General features: G+C 39.9%; 1 protein-coding gene across 1 annotated transcript in view; it reads right to left on the bottom strand.

The window, feature by feature from the left end:
• Positions 1 to 623: 623 nt before the first annotated feature.
• LOC132133359 (uncharacterized) overlaps positions 624 to 22,526 on the bottom strand; it is a 43,282-nt gene continuing 21,379 nt past the window's right edge. Inside the window, exon 2 of the mRNA XM_059546145.1 lies at positions 624 to 13,182. Coding sequence (XP_059402128.1) covers positions 1,756 to 13,005 — 11,250 coding nt within the window. The 5' untranslated portion in view covers positions 13,006 to 13,182 and the 3' untranslated portion in view covers positions 624 to 1,755. The remainder of the gene's footprint in view (positions 13,183 to 22,526) is intronic.

The following is a 22,526-nucleotide window of genomic DNA, read 5'->3' as shown; positions in this document are numbered from 1 at the left end:
TTTTAAAAACACAATCATTAGGTATTACACAACAAATGTACACAGCATTTCATATCAGATTGAGTTCAGCTATCATTACAGCAGAAGGGGGCAAGCTAAATACTGTTGAAGAAATTCAACATTATATCAGCTGTTCACTCTAATTGTTATACTGCACTGTTATATTGTATTTGAAATGGGGGGGGGGGGAATCTAAATGAGGAAAATGCAAAATAGAAGCATTTTTAGTAATGGTCTTCATTTTGGATTCCATTGTTTCTGTTTATATATGCTACACAATTGTTTTGGGAAGACTACATGTCATTTCTGATCAAAGCTTCCATTCTCCCTGCAAAACAGGTTGTCAACTCTCGATGGCTGTATGATCTTCACCTATTCATTTTGATGTCAGTTCAAAGTGATCATTAAATGTGAATTCAAAGGACACAACAAAGATGTACTCTCCATTTCTTATAACACACTGCACACAGTTCATTCTTTTACATTGCATTTTGAGAAAGGTATCTCAGAATTAAACATTGTAAACAATTATAAGCACATATTTCATGCAGTGGATCTGTCAAACTGAAACAAAGGAAACCATCAAAGAAGACAGACACAAAAGGCTCAATGCAAATATATATTTTTTTAATAACCAAGTTTATATGATGCACTTTGTGATCCACTCATAAGCCTTTAGTAGGCTTTGTATTTTCCTTTTTCTCTTCATCTTTTGCACATTATTAAAATAGAACTTTAGACATTATGCATTGCACTGGAATAGATCAACCTACAATATTATACAATACAAGATACATATAAACATGACAAAGCACCTTTTGTCCTAGTAAATAGTAATAATTAAAAAACTGGGGGACATTATAGATCATGTGTGGGGTTTTTGTATGGTAACATCAGTGCATGGGAATAATTCCTAAGGGTTTCATGCGCAATAATAGCACCTGAGTTCATATTACAGATGAAATGAAACTAAATTCAGTTTTGGAAAAGGCTTTTCCCGTGCCCTCCTCTGAACACATCAAATTAAGACACAAATGAACCCTTTCTATTTGATTGATCTTACACAGTATTAATTGTGTCATTTACTCTAAAACTGTTGAGTACCAGCAATGATGACTGTAATTGCTACATGTTCCCTTCAGTTATAAGACTTTGTGTTCACATTACACAAATAATAATAACAATAATAATAATAATAATACAATAGCACCAATTAGTGATACAAAAGCTAATACTAATGATTGTCTTCACAATACAGTAAAGTAAAAGAGTATGAAGGAGTAATTCTCTGAAGCATATAAAATAGGCACATTGACATGATCCAGACTTAGGATGTCTTTTGTTCCTGTTGCTAGGAAAACATCCAAGAACATGTAATGTAAAAGTGTCATGCATTATTTGGAACTCAAATATTCTCAGTTCAATTTCAAGTAAATTATTTTCCAAAAACCTTTCTTTGTTGTTGATGAAATACACTCTCTTAGGGATAATACTCCACTGTAAAATAGAGAAAATAAACTCATTTGTAACCAACAAATTCATCCTATATTCATAATTTTTTTTTGTTGTTGTTGTTGGTCTTCACATACATGTAAATACACATTTACAAGAGGAATGCAATAAAGTGACTAAACAAGGAATTAAATGATTTCACAGAGGAGGGGCATACAATCCTAGTCTCATGAATAAACTGCCTTAATAACATGCCTAGTGGATCACTTAATTACCTCCTCGTTAATAGCATCCATTTAATCCTTAATTAATAGATTCAGAAGTGTCCTTCCTTAAAGGAATTTTAAAACTAGTTAGTCTTTGGCCAAACAGCTGGCTGAGGAGGTTGTTTTGTGACTCTGCAGTACGATATGAGTGAGTCTCTATGGATCTGACCCCTGGCTTGGACCGTGATTTATTAAATGAGTTGTTAAGGGTAGAGACCCTGGAAGAAGGGGAATGGATGGGTCTACTTGGAATGCTCTTTTTCCCTTTGCAATCTCCGTTGAAGTGACGTACAGTCTCAACCTTTTTTTGTGTGAAATCTACAGAACCTTTTTTTAGGTGAAGACCCAGATTAGAAGATCCTATTTTATGCTTGGAGATTATTTTGTTGCTGACCGTGTCATCCTTTACTGATGTAAGCACTTGATAGTCATTGGGAAGATCGGTTTTCCATTGACCATCAATATTTTCACACCTGCTAGGTCTGAACTTCTTTTTGATTTTTGGGTCGATGCCCAAATTTTCCCTTGCAGTTGGAGATGGTGTTCTCTGAGAGCTGTGAGGTGTCTTAAGTTCTTTCCTCTTCTTTTGTTGTTTGGTCGAGTCCTTTTCTTCACATGTTTTAGAGATGTTGGTGTGATGTGCAGAATCAGTGGTACTAAGGCACCTTGGGTTATTTTCAAGACTATGTTTCAAAGTTTCATCAGATTTGACCATAGTTATGTGATCAGCCTGGCCAGTAGTCGGCTGTTCACTGTTGTCATCTTTATTCTCATTTTTGTTGATTGAAAATAAAGTCTCAGTTGTTTGATCCTGCTTCAAATAGCTTGTCTCGTTTAAAGACTGCTTCACAGATGAGAATTCAAAGTCACTGCAAGATGAGAGACCTTGCATGGCTTGCTTTGGTAAACTTGTGTCTGTTTGACCGCACACTTGAATGGTGCATACACTTGAGTCCCCTTGTTCACTTGCATTTTCAAGGCTTGCTGAAGGGTTTGTCTCCACCCTGTCTCCGTTTTGTCTGGAAATTATGTCAGTGTTAATCTCTGAATTTAACAATGTTGTTGGAATTGTGCAACAGTCATCTTCTATTTTAACGTCACAAATTTCTGTCAGAGCTTCTTTGTCTGTTGCACTGATTTCCCTGGGCTCATCCGCTTGGATTTTATGAGATGGAGAAGAGCTTTTATCCTCTTCCTTCAGCTCTGTTGATGAAAGACTCTGTTCTGCAGAATCAGTTTGCACTGTACACTCTATAATGCCTTTGACAACTTCAGGGAAGTCCTCAGCTACATCTTCAATTTTCACACTGGTATTGTTTGTTTCAGTAGAATGGTCCTCCATACTATTCTGAGCAGTGTCTTCTATGATTGGCAACACTGATGTGATGCCTTGCATATGTGATGCTGTCATGTCTAAGCTGCTCTCCATTGACTTCCTTTTCTTGCTTGGTGGCATGCCAGACATTTCATTTTTTGAATTGAAAGGCTTGCAAGGTCTCACGACTCCCCTGAATTTTAAGATCTTGTTCCCTCCAGCAAGATGTTTCTCCATGTGACGATCAAACTGTTCCTTTTTGGAAAACGTGTAGTTGCAGGTACTGCAGATAAAGGACTTCTTAATTACATGCATGACGTCGGCACAGAGTTCACAAGTATACAGTGTGGTATGCTTTGAGTCTGGCTCATCTGTCTCCTCGTGATAATTTTTAAGGTGGTCTTCAAGCTTCTTTGCATCTTGGTAGGACACTGGACATTTGTGACAAAGGAAAATCTTTTGCAAGCTGTGAACAACTAAGTGACGCTGGAGCTTAAAGGGCTTTGGAAACTGCTTGCCACAGTGGTGACAGTCCCTTGAAGGGTCTTTGCAATTAGGATGCATCTCAGCATTTTTGGAAGGAGTCTCTGCATTAGGTAGAACCTCAAGCGTTGTGAGTGCACAATGTTTACTTCCTCCCCCAATACTTGTTTTAGTCTTCAGACTTGTTGAATCAAACTCCTCTGGAATTTTCAAATCTTGTCCATTAACATCTAAAGAGGTTATTTTCTCTTCCTTAGATGATGATTTAAGGATGTCTCCTTTTGTAGCTCTGCTGGGTCGATGCTGCATTATTGAAGATATGAAGTTCTTCACAGCATTTTCCTGCATGAAACACCCAGGCATGTCCAAGAGGGAGCTCTGAGACTGGCCTTTTCGTGCAAACTGTGTGGCATGCTCACGCAAGTGTTCATTGTACATCCAGACATCTGAAATTTCTTTCAAGCACATGCCACAAGCCCAAACACCTGCTTTGTTTTTGGCATGTTTCTCCCTGAGATGGTCCCTAAGTTGTTCCCGTGAGCTAAACTTGCGTTGAACACACATATAGCAAGTTGGGGGAGGTGATGGATTGTGAGACAGCTTGTGGAAGTCGAGCTCACCTAAAGTGAGAAACCATGTGAAGCACACTTTGCATTTGTACTGCTTATGCTTAGGTTTGAGTACAGTTTCAATTCGTTTCCTACACTTCCGCTCCATAGGCTTTTTGCAAGGTCTTTCAGGGCCCTTCAGTTCTGTGCTTGTAATAGTCTCAACCAAAGTCATATCTCTCTCAGGCTCAAAAAATGGTACAGGAAGTAGAATTGTCGTGTTAAGGTTTGGTATCACAGTGCTTGGCGAACAAGAGACATTTTCTTGAACACAGACCATTTGGAGAGGGCAGGCTGTAGCAGGAACCACTGGTTTACAATCTTCCTGAGGAACTGTGTTCTCCGGCACAATGCAATCATGCAAATCATCCAGATGCCCTAAGGGTTGTCTAATTGTGCCCTCTTTTCCCCATAAAAATACTTTAATGCCGGTTTCTGCATTTTCATCGTAACCAGTTTGTTTATCTATTATGTCATCTTTTGAATGACATGCATTCTCTATAGAACACTTTACTAAGCTTTTGGGAGTCATCTCAATGGTTTCACATTCACAAGGGTCATTTGTGTCACTGCTAAACTTGTGCCTCATATTATTTTCTTTAGACTCCTCATCCTTATCAACAAAGGCACCAGTAGGAGGACAGTCTAAAATTAAACAGGACTGTTGTTTTTGCTTTTTGTTACTTTTACCATAGACCCTTGCACATTTCTTTCTTTTCCTGTCATCATTTCTTGGGAATAATTGAGAAAAAGTGCTTTCATCATCAAAGAAAGCCTTGAGATCAGGTCCTATTCCTAAAGTACCAGTAAGTGCACGACTGTCTTCTGCAGGAGAACATGTGTTCTCATGCTTGATAGCCACAGAAGAATCCCCAAGTGGATAGTGGACATCTTCTGTCTGAACACATTTTGGATTAATAGCACAATACTTTGTCACAACATCATCAATGTCATATGTGTCTCCTTTCTTATGCAATATAGAATGCCTTATGGAAGAAGATGTTTCTTCCTTTTGCTCTTCACTGCTGATAGCTACTGCCATGCTCTTCTGTTCCTCCCTCACACTGACTTCATGATAGCTGTGACTGCTATTTGGGACCTGTTTTTCAGGTGACTTAGGACAGTTTTGTTGTACCATTGATGGAAAATCTGCAGAGATAGCCTGCAATATATCTGTTTTACAAGTGCTGAGTATTTCATCTGAAAATGTATCTGGTTTTGGAGCAAACATTTCCAAAGTGCTGTTCCTGTTATTTGATTTTTCATTTAGAGAAGCTGTCTGATCAATATTACAACTTTCTGGGATAGCTGACATATCAGAATCCCTTGGAATCCCTTGAAAGATCAAATGTGGATCTGCTTGCTGTCCTTGTCCATCTGAGATTTCACTTCGGTTTGGATGTGAAAGAACTCCTGGACTTATAACATCCATGCAACATTTCAGTCCTTTTTCTGTTGGGTGTGGCATTAAAATGGGCATGAACATTTGACTGCTCATATTTAGATTTTCAATGGGAGAAATTCCTTCAGTCTTTACTACATGCTTCATGGCTTTATGTCTTTTAAGGCCAGGTTGTGAGCGAAAGAACATTGCACAAATTTCACACTGAAATTTTCCTTGAACTGCATTCTGTGTACCACCCTTTTTTGGTGATGTTTTTGTCTCATTTAGACTTGGTCCTTCATTTTGGACAGATGGGAATGTAAGACCCATGGATGCTGGTTTTGCACAGTGTATCAGAGGATTAGGTATCTCTTTGATGTCTAACATTGTTGGCTTCTGCATTGTATCATGTTCACTAGTGATCATCTGGTGGTCTAGCTTTTCAGGATCTGCTTTCTTGTGAAATTTGAGGTGCAGATCCATATAATCAACAGTACCATTCATGTCAGTTTGGTTAAGTTTTAAGACTTGTTCAGAGTGAATTGTACTGCCTTCCTCAACATAATTATGGCAGGAAGCTAAGACACTTGAATATTTGATATCATTTTGGTTGTTATTTATAGAGGTTTTGGGTATATCAAGTCCAGTCAGGTGGCCCTGAATATTTGGCTCTTGTTCATTTGCATTATATGTTGGGCTGGATGATGATGTCTCATCAAGAGAGAAGGCACATACATTGAGAATGTAACTGTCTGTGGAGTTTGATTTTACATCTGGTTGGTCTTTGTTTAAACATTTAGAGGTGAAGTTGTAGTCACTAAAACTTGTTTCACTGTAGTTTAGGGGGCTGAGTTTCAATTCATACGGTGCACCTGTATCTTGAGAGTCATCCAATGCCCCAGAATTTTCAGAAAAAGGTTGATTTGAGGTTTTGTCCACAGTCAACAGGGTTCCAGGCCTAGAAATGTTACTGTCTGTGATTTCTAATAAATCCAGATGGGGATTAAATGAATGATCTAATTCTGTTGTTGCTGGATCAAAACTATCTGACTTGCCAGTATTTATTTGATCTGAGTTTTTGTCTTCCAGGGCTGGTCTGTTTTTACTCAGTGCAGGGGTAACTGTGCTTGGTAGTGGACCATTATCTTTCAGCTCAGAAGGACTTTGGATATAGTTGTAGGAAAACTCTGGTTCTTGATTCAAAATAAGAAGTTTAGAACTCTGCTCTGTGTTCTTTTGTTGATTCTCTTCACATTCTGACTGCACAGAAAACAATGTCATATCAGGCAGGTCTCTCTCCACATTGGCTGTGCATTTATGTTCATCTAGAACTACAGGAAGATGTTTAGGAGAAACCACCTGTTGTGCATTATTTAACTGTGAATGGATTGATAAGTGGTCTTCACAATGAGGAGACTTGATGTTTAAAATGGGCTGTTGGATGTCTATCATTGATGGACAGTCTGTTGTTCCACCTCTATTGTCAGATGCATATCCATTGTCTTCAGAAATTAATTCTGGATTTGTAATTAGAGCTGAATCTTCATCACATTTCTGTGTTTTTCCTACACACAGGGTGTTTTCATCTTTTGGTATGGTAAGTGATGCTGAGATGTTGAATATTTTAGAGGAGTCTGGATTTTGGATAGCATAATTTGAGTCTGTAATACAAAACTGTGTATTACACTCAGCATTATCAGTTTGGCTGACAGAGGACTCACAATTGTGTTCATATATGGAGACTGAAGATTTCTTTGAGTCGATTTCTTTTGAGTTCTTGCAGTATGTAGCTTGTGGACTCTCAAAAGAACTCTCAGCAAGCTGTTGTTCATTAGCTACTAATTCATTGTGAAGAGTGTCATCACAAGTCTCCTTTAGGCTGACTTTTGTTCGGTTGCCTGATCCAGAAATGTCACTTGTTGTCACTTCTAGTTTAGTTGTGTTTGTGATAAATTTGCTTTTCTCCACTGAGAACTTTGTGAGCTCTGCTTCTGCATCTCTAGATTCCATATGCTCAGACTCATTTTGTTCATAGGGTTCATGGTCTTGTTTGTCATCTTCCTCAAGAACCACACTCTCTTGATTAGGAGATGACTGAGGTGATGTAAAACCTGAAGACAAAGAATCTGAGATCACTTCCAAGCTCTTCATTAGATTTTCTGTATAAATTTCATGCTCAAGCATCTCTTCTGACTTGTCTAAGGAGTCATTCTTCCATGTTTTGTCATTTAGATGTGTAGGTGAACCGTTTTTTGTGTTCAAAACGGTGAGCCCCATGCTGTTCTTTACATCCAAATGGTCATGTTCTGAATCAGTTGGTGTGTTGATAGTGGAGGGATGCATTGGCGTATGCAGACCTTGCTGTCCACACATCAATCCAAATGGGAGCGGACTAGACCATGGTAAGTCAGGTTCTGAGAACAGCACTGATTGGGAGTCTACTGGTCTGGCAATTTGCAGATTCTCTGAGGAACAGTTAATCTCTAAGCTACTGTCCTCTTCTTCACTGTCGGGGTCAAGTCTCAGTGGAGAGAATTTGCTCATGGTTAATGGTTTTGGAAGCTCACTGTCTAATGTTGGAGGGCTACTGAGCTTGGCTGTTTGCAGCTGACTCTCAAGCTCTGTAACTATCCTTTTTATTTCCAGATCATCAACTGACACGCTACTGTTGAGATTTGGATTGTAGTCCATTAATTTCTCTGGTAAAGAAAATGGGACATGGTTAAAATTGGTCTTATTTTCATTTGAGTCAGAGTCCTCTTTGTACTGAGAAATCTCATCTGGTAGCACAGGAGTAACATCAACCATCAGACTCCAGTCTCTTTGCTCTAAGAATGGTGAGAATGATGACTCAAAAAGTTCCTTCTTATCTGTTGTGGTTTCCAGAGGACTAAAGCTCTCTTTGGCAAGCTGAATATCTGGATAAAGATTGTTCTCAAAACCTCCCACTGAAAGGTCACCAAACATCGACGTTGTGTCAAAAGAAAGGGGCGATTTTATTAGACTCTGATCATGTTCTGAAGAATAGGGAATGAGACATTGTCCATTCTTTTGTACTGTAGCATCATGGACTTTTGGAGGTGATAAACAGACTTTGTCCACAAGTGAACTGCAAAGAGGTGCAGGGTCAGGGAACATATCATTTGAACCTCTGCTGGTTTCTTCACTTGATATGCTGTCATTGCTGGCTTTCTCAAAAAAGGGTGCTGAAAATTCAGAACTACTTGTTCTTTTCTTGTGAGATTTATCCTTTAATGCAACGGCATCTTTTTTTAGTTTAAAAACATGGCTAGAATCTCTATTGTTGTTGGTTTCCATTGGATTTGGTGTTATACCAGACCCTCTTGGTGATGTGATATTCTTTGGGTAATCTTTTTGGAATGGCTCTTCTGTGGTTGCAATAATTCCTGCCTCAAAACCGTAGCGGTCCGCTTTTTCCTCTATTTCCAGTCTGGTGGTTTTGAATCTGGCAAGGCTGACAGTACTTTTAGTCATTGTATGCTCTGATGCGGTCTCTTCAGTCTTACAGATAATGCTTGAACATTTTGAAGTAGTGAACCGATCCTTGTGCTCAGTGAGTAGTATCTTATCAGTGCTGTACCTTTTTGTATTTTTTGTGAAAGTCAAAGCCAGTGATGTACTAGACTCTTTCCGTATCCTTGCTGGTGATTCTTCATATGCATTCTGTTCAAGAGAGTTTTGATCTTTCCTCTGTACTTCTATTTGTTTTTCAGAGTCAGAATCTGTATGATCGGTACTTTTCGGACTGCCAATGCTGTCGCTGCAAACACTTATTGATGTGCTCAGTTCACTGCTTGTGGAAGACCTACTGCTCCGTCTTCTGAGCCTTTGGCGACCAGGGTTGTCTTTCATCAAGGATGGAGAGACATCCAAAGCTTTCTTGGGATCAAAGCACTCATTTCTGTTTTGTTTCCATGAACTTTCCCGGCTCTTGTCAGCACGAATCCTCCCCTTGCACTCTTTAGTGTATGTGTACTTGCAACGGATGCTCTGGCTGAGACGTCCCTGACTGGCTATCTTCACAGGCTCACAGTCGTCATCTGAATCAGAAACGTAATCATACTCCCTGAAAGTAGGGTTCTGAACTGCAGGAGTCACTCTCTCCATCACAAGTGAAAACTCCATGTTTTTGGTGCCCTTCACATGGAGTTTATGCAACTTGTTCTTTTGTTGAACAATTTTGTGAATAAGCTCTTTACTCCAGCTTCCGCCACCTGTCCTCTTCCTTTTTCCTCCTGTTGGTATTGGTTTCTGAGCTGTTGGACTTTTACTGGCACAGGTAGATGTTGTTTTAACTAATGCTGTGCTACTCTGCAAGCTTTTAAGTCCACATCTTGCAGAAAACTTGCTTGATAAAAGGATCTTAGAACTGTAATCATTTTCCTCTTCTCTTTGCTCTGACTTTCTTGTTTCCCACTCAATTTGTGTGCAGTTTGACTTCTGCAACTGGGACTCTGTTGGAGAGGTTTCTGCTTTGAGGACTTCCTTCTGTACCGACTCATGTTGGCTTTCTTTGAAATGGCTGTCTGTGAGTTTGCTGTTTGAACTAAGGCTGTCCAAGTCTGAGTCAAAAGGATATTTGCTGTGAGCTTGAGATCCCTCACTGGATGTTGATTCATTGTTTGTTCTACCTTCAAATGTTGTGGAGTTTTTGGCAGTCAAAGTTTGTCTTGTTGATGCACATTTAGTAGTGGTAAGATCATCATCGACAAATGCATCAATAAAGCTGCTATCAATCTCTGCATTGTCTGACTGATAGCCTAGTCCATTTAAAGCCTCTGTGATAAGGCTATCCAACTTGGGATCTTCCATTTCTAAATCCGGCAGGGGTGCAGGTGGAAGCATCAGTTTCATTGGATCATCTTTTATATCTCCTTTGGTTTCATTATCTGGCACTATTTCTCCATTCTTGTTTAGTCCAAGCAGAGACAGATGCAAATCTGAAGAACTCCGCAAAATTGTGTAACTTGATCCAGATGACATGGCTTTTGTCTGGTCCGTCTGAAACTTTCTTATGTCTTCCACTTTTGGTACATCTTTAAAATCATTTTGTGCAAATGTATGCTGTCCACAGTATTGCTTATGGTCAAGAAAAGAGACAAGGTTATTAAAATTCTGATCACATTGCTTGCATGTCAAAAGCACATCCAGTTGGTCAAGGTTTGCTGAGACTAATGAAGTTGCGAGTTGGTGGGCAGAATAGGGAGGTGGAGGATGGTTTTCTGTTCTGTAGGTCTCCAGACAACCTTTCCCATTGTCCATGTTGGACTTTGAATGCCTGTTATGTGGCATGAAACTTGCAATGTTCTCTTTGGTTTTTTCTTGTTCATAGTGCAGGACTCTGGATGCTTCTGAATGGCAGTGATGCTGGTTGGTGTTCATGTTGCTAGATGATATCAATGCCTTATCCTGTTGCTGCTGATAAAACTGAGGGGACAGAACCTTTGAAATTTGGCTGTCATCAGAGTTACTGTTGACAGAGTTTGTGGAGGCTGGGGAGAGTGATGAACATGTACTGCTAGATGCTGGATTTTGAGTAGGTGAATGTGAAGGAGAGTCATATGGTGACACCATTTTCAGCCCTAAGGGTGCAACATGTAACGGAGGGTAGCTACAGTTTCGTGATGTCACTGGCAGTGTGGGGTTAATACCAAAGAATGACTTATTCTTGGCATCACCCACCTGACCTTGATTTGTATCTGCCTTGTTTGTAAAATGACAGGGTGGAATTGTGTTAAAGCCTTGCTTGACACTCTCCTGCCTTTGGTTTGAGAAGCCCTCATTTGTATTTTTGTTGAGAAAGTTATTAGAATCTTTCTGGTTGCTGTTTTTGCGTGGCTTATTATCTTGCCAGTCTGATGAGCCTATCAAAAAAGTAAGCTGTTGATTGCTCAGTTGCCTGGAGAGATCAATCCTGTTTTGGTTTGGCATGGCCGTTGTGAAGCGTATCTGCTGCCAAGGCATATGGCCATTATTGCCGTTTGGTCTCTGTTCTGGTGCTGGTTGGTACTGAAAGGGGTAAGGTGTAGAAGTCTGGTCTATGAGTGGTGGTGGACAGGCTTTGTTTGGTCCTTCCCATGGGTGTGATACCCTGAAATGGTGTTTACTTACACTTTCATCAAGAGGCCCTGGGCTAACATGAATACCATTATGTGGAGGGCTAATTACATGTATTTGGGAATTTGAACCTTGTGCAATATTCCGAATATGATGAACACTGCCTTGAATAAGAACTCTCTGGCTGGTGGTGCCATTTTTAAGATGGCAGCCTCTCTTGCCCAAAGAATCAGATTTATCTGAAACACTTTTACTCTGCTCTGATTGGCAAGTGCTTGATACTGAGCTCTCATCATTGCTAGGAACAGATGATGGCACACTATGTTGTGTCTGTTTGCACTGGGGTGGTTTAGGGTGTAACTGGTATGACTGCCTGTCCTCTACCTGATCATTACCAAACTGTACATTACTTTTCATGGCCTCATGTCCCTCTGCAGAGGATGGAAAGGAAAATGAATTATGAGAAACATCAATGTAATCTTGAGCATTTCGATCACAGGGAAAGGAATCAGAGGCTGACTCTTCTAACAGTGGGTATCCATACTGAAATGGCATGGGCATAAAACTAGCATTGGACTTGTTCAAGTCCACAAGATTGTTTGGATTTAGTGAATTAAGGCCAAAATTATTGTTTCTGAAAGTCCTATCTGAAGACTGCCATGTGTCTGTTTCGCTCAGTTGAAAGTCAGGGAATAAAGTTTCATTGGCAGATTGTGTGCTATTGTTCTCGATTGGGCTGGGCTTCTGTTGCATTTGTGGTGGATTTTGGTGAGCAGGTCCTCCAGAGGGGGCGCCAACAGCCTGTGAGGTATAGCTTTGGGAAGTAAGGTTAGGTGAGCCATCCTGGAAGCATCTGAACTGTAGGTCTTCCTGCTGCAGTTCAGCCTCTCGCTCTGGAATACTTGGCACATGGAAGCGGTAGCTGCCTGAGACAGGACCTCTGCTGGACTCAATCTTCTTTGGAGGTGAGACTTTCTGCTGGGGATAGGCTATCCCAATTGTGGGATTTGAGCGTGGGTTTGTAATACTCAGTCTATACAACTGCTGCGGGTTGCCACGCTCTCCTTTTCCCGACTTTTTACTCTTGTCTCTATTGCGACTCTTTCCACTAGGCGACTGAGGGCTGTCTTTGCCACTGGGCCACGTCCTGTTGCTATTGAATGAATGATTCTGCAGTGACTTAAAATCAATCTTTCCAGCCTGCTGTGGCCGAATCACAGCCTCACGTTGCTGGGTAATGTCTCTCTCTTTTTCTGCAAACTTAGCAAGATTGTTCACAGTCTGTGGCTCCAGCCTCACATTGTGAAAGTGCTCAGGGGACTTTTTTAAGCTTTTATGCTCCACAGTCCCCTTATCCTGTTTTTTGGACTCATTATCCAGCTCTTTGGCAGCCAAGGGCTGTTTAGTCTCTTCAGTCATGATGCCGGTGTGGATAGTTTAGCACGCTGGTCCTTATCTGTGCAGGCTGTGACATGGACACATTGTGTTCCAGTCAAAATCAATAGGCATGTGGTAGCAGAAGTTCAAAGCACAGGAAAATTTTCTCTCTTCCTTATTTCTTTATTTCCTTAATGATTATCCTGTCATCTTGATGTTCTGAAAATAGAAGAGAGGGAAAAAGAGAATGTCAGTTTTCACTGTAGATAATATTGCATTTATTTGCATATGCAACGTATAAAATTTCACATTATCAAAATATGCTATACTACTCAGTCATTATGAATAAATTGTAATTACACATTAAAGCAATGTTTATTTTGTAGCACTAGGAAATAGACTGACATCTAGCAATTCCACTTCTCACCTGAAGAGGGCAGAATTGGGTCAATTTTGGCACACACAGTTAGGCCTACACTTCATTCATATAAATCAACAAGAATGCAAATTAAAGCATGAAACTGTACACAAGATGTACCACAGTAGTTACTATGACAAAAATCCCAGTGAATAGACATTTATTGTTAATGGCCTTCTTTGGGTTCTCCAGACATTGCTTATAATCAGGTTTACTTTGGCTAAGGGTGTTTTGGCTGTGGACAGACTATAAGCAGATGAGAGTTTGGCAGCAATGTGTTATTTCTCTGCTAGGAAAATCTATGTATACAGTACCTTTTAACTGCATACTTTCAGCAGCTGACCCTAGGAAAAAGTTATATGTCTAGAAAGACTATAAGTGCTTTTTGCTTTAAGGCCATTTTTGGGATGAAGGGATAAACAATAACAGGTCTCTCCTTTCAATTGCACATCCACATAAGTAAAAACTGTGAGAAAATGTGTACAGATGTGACCTATGGAAATTATGTGGAAAATATAACTCTTTTTGCAGTTTACTTTTTATTGGATCATCTCTCCCCAATCCTCCCTATTTTCTCCTAGAGGCAACAAATTCTGGACCAAAACCCACAACCTGATCACGTGATTTATTCTTCCCTGTGGCACACATGACCCAGCATCCATAATGGCATAGTAGAGGATCAAAATTAAAGAGCACTAACAATACATCTGCGTCATGTGGCATAAAAGTGGGAAATGTCAGTCAAGCTACTTGTCCTACCTCTCTTTCACTTATCACTCTAACCTTTAATCTCATTTATACCTCCCCAAAATAAGTGAACTGCTGTATATAATATATATAATTCAGAAATGAGTTGTACTGCAACTTGCACAAGACAAAAGACTGTAACCTGTCTCTACATCTATTTTCTTCCATCTTACAAGTCAATTCATTACATTTGGCCTCTCAGATTTTTTTTCCACAATCACTGTTTTTTTCCTGTGAAATTTAATTTGCTTTGTATATGCAGTGCAATCACTTGTGTTGCCTTGACATGACCACAGGCTACAGCACTGGGCTCATCTTTTGATAAAACAGTCAGGTATGAGAGCTCTGCTATGACTCGTATTTGAAAGACAGGCAATTCATAATGTTGAGTGTACGGGGAATATTTCACTGGTAAAGTATGACAGCATGACTAATAAGGGTGTGGCACAACATACCTGGCCTAAGAACAAACCCCTAAAGCACTCTGTTAAAAACAAATACAAACATTGACTCCTAGGAGCCCCTGATCTTAGTATCTTATTGGCAGAAAAGCCTGGAAATAATAGTAAATTAGTCTATCTCCATGGTTTCACCAATGAGAAAGGACCTTTAGAGATGATTGCTCTTGCCCAAGCAATCACTTTCTGCTATTTCATAAATAATGAGTTCATTCGAAAATATTTAAGAGAGTAAAGGGGAGGAACTTCGACAGACGATGCAGCTACAAATTATAGACAACTATAACTGACTATTTTGCATGCTTTAGGACTGTTCCAACCTTGGGCTACAGAAAACCTGAGGATTAATAGCTCAAAATCAACATATTTATTCCATACATCAATACTTATGTCCATCTTAATATTTCAAGCAGTAACATAAATGAACCCAACGCTTATTTTGGAAGGAATGCACTTAAGGACTCAACTGAATTCTTCTTTTACAAATCGTTTGTAAATTCTGAAAATGAAAATGCATGTCTTATGACTGACTAGTGCATCAAGTTAATGTCCTGCAATGTTATATATAAAAAAGCACAACAGTTGAAAATCTCAGATAAATCTGTTACACTGAACGGCTATGTTTTCTTCAACAACTCTGCTTTCGGTGTCATCCTCCTCAAAGGCTATCTCTTCTATCCTGTCATCCACCTGGCTCTGGTATTTAGCAGGTTGGCCTGGAGTCCGAGCCCTGCCTAGGTTTGGATCTGGCTGTGAAAAGTCACATCCCCCCTCCAGCTCCTGTCATAGTCAAAGCTGGAGTGTCTGCTCGTTTCCCTGCGGCCTGAAGGATGACTCAACTCCACTCGACTGCTGGGAGCACCCTGCAGAGGCGAAGCTTGATCTGGCCGGGAGCCATACATCATGTCTCCCTCTGAGTTTGCCCAGGCCGGCCAGCCCCCTGGAATGGCCACACAGGGGAACACAAGCTGACTGTGACAACAAAGACCGAAGTTGCAGGACTCACAGGAGCCTACTAGAAGTATCACCAAAGCCAGAGCTGTCAGCATACAAAGAACATTGGGTCATTTATATCCTCACAACTGTCAGTTTGAATTCCCCACCCTATCTCTACTCTTCCTATGGCCAGTCCTCGCCACATGCAGACCATGAATTAATGCACTTATCCATCCGTACACTATTAAAAGTGCATATTTGGTAAAACCTTAGCTCTCTGCTAAGCAAATTTATTTATTTTTTACTCCTGAAAGATTAAAGTTTATGAGAACTTGGCCAGTAAATAAAGAGTGCATATTTAATTACAAAGTATGACTTGATATCAAATCTCGTGAGAGTTCTCTGAGAATGGCTCCATAAAACAACATTTTAGGCAGTTTTATAAGTCAATTAAGGCACGCTTGTGTGTTCCGCAGCCCAGGTGTCAAATCAGCCTGCCCACACACTACCAAAAGCTCCATATGCTTTTACCACACGCGCACCCACAGAAAGCACAGGGAGGAGGGAAAAGTTTGTTTGTACCTCACATCTTTTGGCACATGAACACAATCTCAAATGTTAATTATTTGGTGTGTCTCAGACATTTATACTGTACTGCTGTTTTCCTCAGAGGAAAGCTTAGAGGACCCCCACATGGGATGTACTGTATGTGGTCTGAATCACAATTAAAACACAGTTTAACACCTCTGAGAAAATATCCTGTCAGATATTATCTCCAATTAAACCTCCATTAGTCCCATTCTGTCTCTTTCCCTTGGCAATCCTTCTATTAATTACGGCATGTGGAACCCAAGAAATTACCTGTCCATTACTTGGGTGTAAATGAATTATAAATCGCCTTTATAACCTTGAGGTGTGAACACTTGGGGTCTGAAATTAATTGTTTGTTACTAATGGTATTGCTTTTACTCCTGTGTGTAACTATCAGACTAAAATCTGATAAATGTACATGATTCACGCCTGATTTCCCAGCCAGCAATTGAGAACAATGTTACAAAAAACCAAAACTATTGTTTCTTTTCCACTAAGAAGGCAAACACTGGCATTAGCCAAAGTCTTACACAAAATACAAAGAAGCTGACTAGAAACTTACAATGACTGTCCATCTTTTATGCTTTCACAAATGCACATTACAAATGGCTTTCTACATTAATACCTCCACATGTAGGCTTTGTTCCAAAAACCAGTTGGCTGCCTACATAGAACCAATGTCTAATTTAAAATGCTCTACAAAGTTACCAAAAAATTTTAGTATTGAGTTAATCATTTCATTGTTCCAATTCGCCCTGTAGTGTATCAGAGCCATTAACTCTTAGCCGTTTACTGGATGCTCTACAGGGGTTCAGCTGTCATTTTTAGGAATGGTGAGTAGGCTTCCAGACAAAGCTCCAAAAACAAAGAAGGGTCTATCTGGGATAGCGCTGCTCAAGATGGCACATCCTCTAGAATCCCGCACCTTTAAACACAAAGGCTCCTTGTATCTCCCTGTAAGCCAATAAGGAGTTTTGGATGGCCTCCCTGACACTGTTGGCTTTTTCCAGATGCTCACTGTGGTAAAAGATCTCCATGAAGAGAAGCAGAAAGACAAAGACAACAGAAAGAGAATCTAAAAAGGTGGGAGGATTACGACAGACCCTCATGGGATGATGGGACTGCCTCTCATCTCACAGGTAGCAGCTAAATCGCTTTAAGTCTGCTCACGCCAAAAACTCAACAACTGGCTAAAGGATTGCCAGCATTTATGCCCACTCACCTGGTGCTCTGCCAGAAAAGTGGACTATTAGCCAGACCAACCTTCAAAAGAATCAGCTCTCTTCAAAATATTTTTTGAAAACATCCATTATTTAAGCAATTTGCTCGAGTTTTTAGACCCAGGCTAAAGTCAACAATGAGAGGCGGCATTTTCAGTATCCTGCAAGCAATTTTATGTAAATTAACAAGTATAATTCTTAATGACACTTAAAAATAACTCTCGTTTGGTAAAATTGATGTGTTTGATATGCAGATATTAAAGCACTTTAATAGCAGCTTGGAAAGTAAACACAGCTGCAGTAGTTCGCAAACCCATTTATTTTTAGCTTTTGCCATGCACGATAGCTGATGAGTACCAGAAGGTTTTTTTTAAGGTTATATTTCAGGATTATATGAGATTCCTGACAGTTTTGCTAGAAGGTTACCCCATAACCTCTTTTCCAGAAATGTACTGAGCAGTGTGGAGAAGAATTTTAGATACAAGTAGGAAGCATTCATGTGTTTCTGTGTTGTGGGGGTAGACCAGAGCATAATAGCAGAAAGCTCCCCTTTTATCTCCTTTCAAACTTTCCCTTTCCAACCCAGACTAGACCATTTTTACTATGTAATTTCTGACCCAGTCTGTTTCCATATTGCTAACCACAGCATTCCATAAACATGATGGAATCTTTGTTTCAGGCAGTTTAAAAAGAGATTTTCCCCATTTTTGACACAATTTCCCAAAGGCCTACAAGGATATGGAACATTACTCATGAGTCGCGTAGCGAGCAAGTGAGAAAATGTCTTGCATTAACAATAGATGGTTAAAGTAATGGGACATTAAAAAGTTTGAGGAGAGGGTCAGGCTCCTATTCCCGTTATGAACCTGCTGACCTTGAACATTATTAGCACTAATTAAGCCCTTTAAAATATCTGCCTCCACTGGTCTTTCCTCTTCCAGGCTGGAGGATTTTGTCACAGTACTTTATCAGCTTTAGTTTATTATCCATAAAATGAACTTCATAGAGGACAAAAGAAGAAAGTGATACACGATCGCTGCTAATGAACAAAATGTCCCCAAAAGCTCTGATCTGGATACAAAGACTTCCATCTGTGCACTGCATGAGGTTATATTTATTCATTAATCTTTAACAACTATTTCATTCATATAATGTGTACATTCTCCACCTCTTCAACTCCACTTCTTAATAGACCTCTGTTTTCAGAGGAAATTCTCTTAATAGTTGATCATTTATTATGGTAAAACCTTTTTCAAATAAAGCTAAAATCAGACTTATCTATTGTGATGATTGGCTTTTAGCCTAAGATCTTGCTTAAAGAGACAGACAGAGAAAGATTGAGGTAAAGCACTGGCCAGTGGACATGATTCAAGAAGCTTGGCTCAAGCCAAAGATAAGTGCGTTCTAGAAGTCTGGCAACGAGTGTAGTTTACTTCCACTTTTATTTCATATCCTCTCAGCAGTTCTCAAAGACTGAGGACAGCCCAGCACCACATGAGCTAAACTCCCTTATTCTTCGGCTCAATGCCTGTATCAACTAAAACGCTGTATGTTCAACTGAGATTGAGGTTCAGTTAGAGCCAAATGGAGGGAGAGTGGCAGGGCAAATCTCAGCGCCTAAAAGGGGAATTACCTTTGCCTAAACAAAACTGTGATTATAATCAGTCACATTACATCACTTTAAAGGATTTTTTTTTTAATCTGACTTTTTATATGGGCTTTTCCCTCTTTATTGGATTGAGGAAGGGGTTGGGATATGTCACAGGCCAGACTTAAACCTGTATTTTCCACATGAATACCAATTTTTATTTATTTATTTTATTTCTGTCTTATTATCATGACAGCAAAGAAAATTAAGAAAATGTGTCAGTTTTGTGGGTTGTTTCTTTGTGTAGGATTTACAAATAACTCCATGCAACACACCTACAGTATACATGCATGCAAACAATGTAATGTGTAATGCATTAAGATTCTATGCCTTTCCTGCAGTACCTGAAATGATTGACGCACAGGAAGTCGGACATTTCCTATAAAATCAGCATCATCAACTTAATGATTGATAAATTATGAATAACTGATGTAGACGGAGGGAACAGGTGGTTTAAAATGTCTCTATTAATACTCCTATACATAATATTTCCATATTATGCCTTCTGCTGAAAGCTTCATGATAAGCTGTTGACTTGACTAAACTAATTACTCTATAACTTTGCTGAAAGGTGACTTTCTATATCAGAGTACAGAATGATATTTGAAAGGACTATTTACAAGCAACAAGAATGCAAAGACATTTTAATTAGCTTAGTAGTGGGTTTCTATTGAAGTGTTATTCAGGTTGGTACATGGAATGATTTTGTCTTGTTAATAACAATTAAAATGAATCATGATTAATGTTTCCTTTTTAAGGCAAGAAAACCAAATACATGTGTTATAAAGTTGCCTGAATAACAGGTTTTATCCAAAGTCCAATTTTTAAGTGACTAAAGTGAAAATCTTAATAATGCTAATAAATATTCATTCATTTCATTGAATTCTTAGAAACATTTCTGTTGTGTCGATGTAGGGTTTTGAGCGGTACTGATCAGCCAGGGGAAAGTTTTGGAAATACTGATCTAATGGGGAAAAATGTCTAAAACCACATGTCTGTTCTGTGTGGATTGGCTACTTAATGTGTTTACCATAAAATGAAGGATTGCACCTTTCAGGGCCTTTTGATACAATTTAAAAGTTTCCCAGACTTTCTCGATCAGAGGTGCTCAAACTCGGTCCTGCAGAGTTTAGCTCCAACCCTAATTAGACACACCTGAACCACCTAATCAAGCTCTTGCTAGGCATGCTAGAAACTTCCAGGCAGGTGTGTTGAGGCAAGTTGGAGCTAAACTCTGCAGGACATTCTGTAGGCCCTTCAGGACCAAGTTTGGGCTCTCTGTGCTAGATGTTACAAAAGGGATTCTTTCCAGTACGTGAGAATTATCACTGTAAGGTTGGTCCTTAGTTGACGGGACTTGCAAGGGGTGTTTGTGGCTTCAGGCAAGTCAAGGTCGTCATTTCCACACAGGAAAGTACAAAATCAGGGTCAGTGGTGTGCTGACATGTAATTTCTCTTGCTGTTAAAGGTTAAATAGCACTGGAAGGAATTGAAATTTAGGGTGAGTAAAGAAGTAAAAGGTGAATGCTTGAAAATATTCACAGTTAAGAAGAGGAATTTAGGAAGACAGGATGAATGAGAAGAACAAGAATAAGGTACTAAAAAGAACTGAAAGAGAGAAAGATGGATGAGAAAGCAAGGAGGTCCAAAGCGGTGTATAAAATTCCAGGCCTGCCACTTAAGCAGCCTCTGACTCCTTAAAATAAAGGATGGGCGTCAGTGTGACGAGACCCTCATTCGTTTCCATTTATTTGTCACATTCTATTTAAATTGTCCCTGCGGGCCAAAAAACAGTAGTCAGCTAGTCAACAGTAGAAGGGAATTCCAGGCAATGGGCGGGTGAGTCAGTTTGTACCCACATTTGCCTAAAGCATGCCTCCTTTAAATAGTCCAAGGAAATGTCCAAATGACCTAATTACAACTCAGCCTTTTTAAGTATACCAGTCAGTGTGTGATGCTTTATTGGAAGAAGATGACAAAAAAAATTATGATGAGAAAGTGCCATGCTGCTGCCTAATACAGTTTATTCCAGTTAATTTTGGAATGACCGATCACTGGAAGAGTTTATGAGTGCTTTTCAATCTGAAGAGTGTTTTATAATGGTGAAAACTTAGTCTCTGAACTTTGAGAGCTACTGATCTGAATAAAGTGGCTATGCACATATGCAATAGGAAACAGAACCACAAGGAACCTCAGATGAATGCTGTTAGCTGCTTCTGGAAACAATAGCAAGCTTTAAACAACTCTATCATACCACACCTTCCAAAGTCAAGTCTATTCACATGTTGTACAACAGACTTTAAAAACAATATCCTTGTATTTAACTTAGATTTTGTGCTTTTGAAAGACAAAGTTGTGGTCAAGTTAAGGGGGGGAATTACCGTAACTGATCAACTACTATGTATTACACTATAGAATTTATCAGTGTTGAGGAACAGGAAAATAGGAAACTGAGAAACACACAGTTGGGGCATTTTCAAACCTATACATCTGGTCTGAGTGAAAGACAAACAATCAGCTTTTAATAGAATATGAAATTTCTTTCTCAAAATGGCGGTAGTTAAGCTGTATACAGTACTTTGGTGACTGAGATAACCAGCTCACCCTCTCTCTCATACGTTGAGTCTTTGAGGCTGGCGGCGGGGTGATGGTGCATGCTTGGATGTCCTTGGTCTGAGCTGCTGTTTATGTGGCCTTAGGACTGCCTGATGTGTCGCTGCAATAGAGTGAGAGACTGCTGTTGAAAAGAGTCTCTGTGCAGCATTGCAAGATCACCTTACACAGCCACTTCCTCCTTCCGCCCCCTTTCCTCATAAGCCGCCCAGTGTACCCACTTGGCTAGTGAGAGAAAAAAAGAGTCAAAACAGAGGGGTTCAGTACACCCGGCAGTGCAGCACAGGACCCCATTCATCTTCCTTTGCTGCTCCAGGATGACTTTATTTTTTTCCAATTCACAAATATTTCCCTGTGAAAGCCCTTGAGATTCATGAGAGAGCCTATGCTTGACTTTCCTCTGTGTCTCTGATCTGAGGCACCATTTGGCTCCTCGGTGTGCATGTTATACAAATCCAGTCATGTGGTTGATGTGCAGTGTCAGTCACTGCAAGGGGCCTTAAAGGGGCAACGAAGGTTCATCAAGATGTCTGGGGCAAGTCTGGGAGGTTACCTTTCCCAAAAATGAAGTGGACTCTTGAATTGAGTCACTGGTGGTAGGTTAGGTATGGAATTGGAACCAGGTAGAAGGGGGATTTAAGGTAATATTCCTGGAATTACAGAGCACCATCTGGGCCTGACTACAGTTTAAGAGACAAAACGGTGATAGTGGGGCAAACAGTATGCAGAGGTTCTTGTCCAGGTGGAACAGGGAGTCAGGGGTGTTTAAGATTCCTCGGGAAATCGCAAAGTGGGTAAATAACTGGGAACACAAACAAACCCAGGGGCATTAACGGGGAGGGCCTGGATGTTTTTCCTTCTGAACTTTGCTTATCTAACGAGAGTTAGAGAGAAAGTGGGGGTGTTGAGAAAGATCCATATTTTTCCTCCAC

The sequence above is a fragment of the Carassius carassius genome, chromosome 50 (assembly GCF_963082965.1).
Source record: "Carassius carassius chromosome 50, fCarCar2.1, whole genome shotgun sequence".
Lineage (NCBI taxonomy): Eukaryota > Metazoa > Chordata > Actinopteri > Cypriniformes > Cyprinidae > Carassius > Carassius carassius.
Note: the sequence above shows the minus strand (reverse complement) of the source record. Positions and strands in the feature narration are given on the sequence as shown.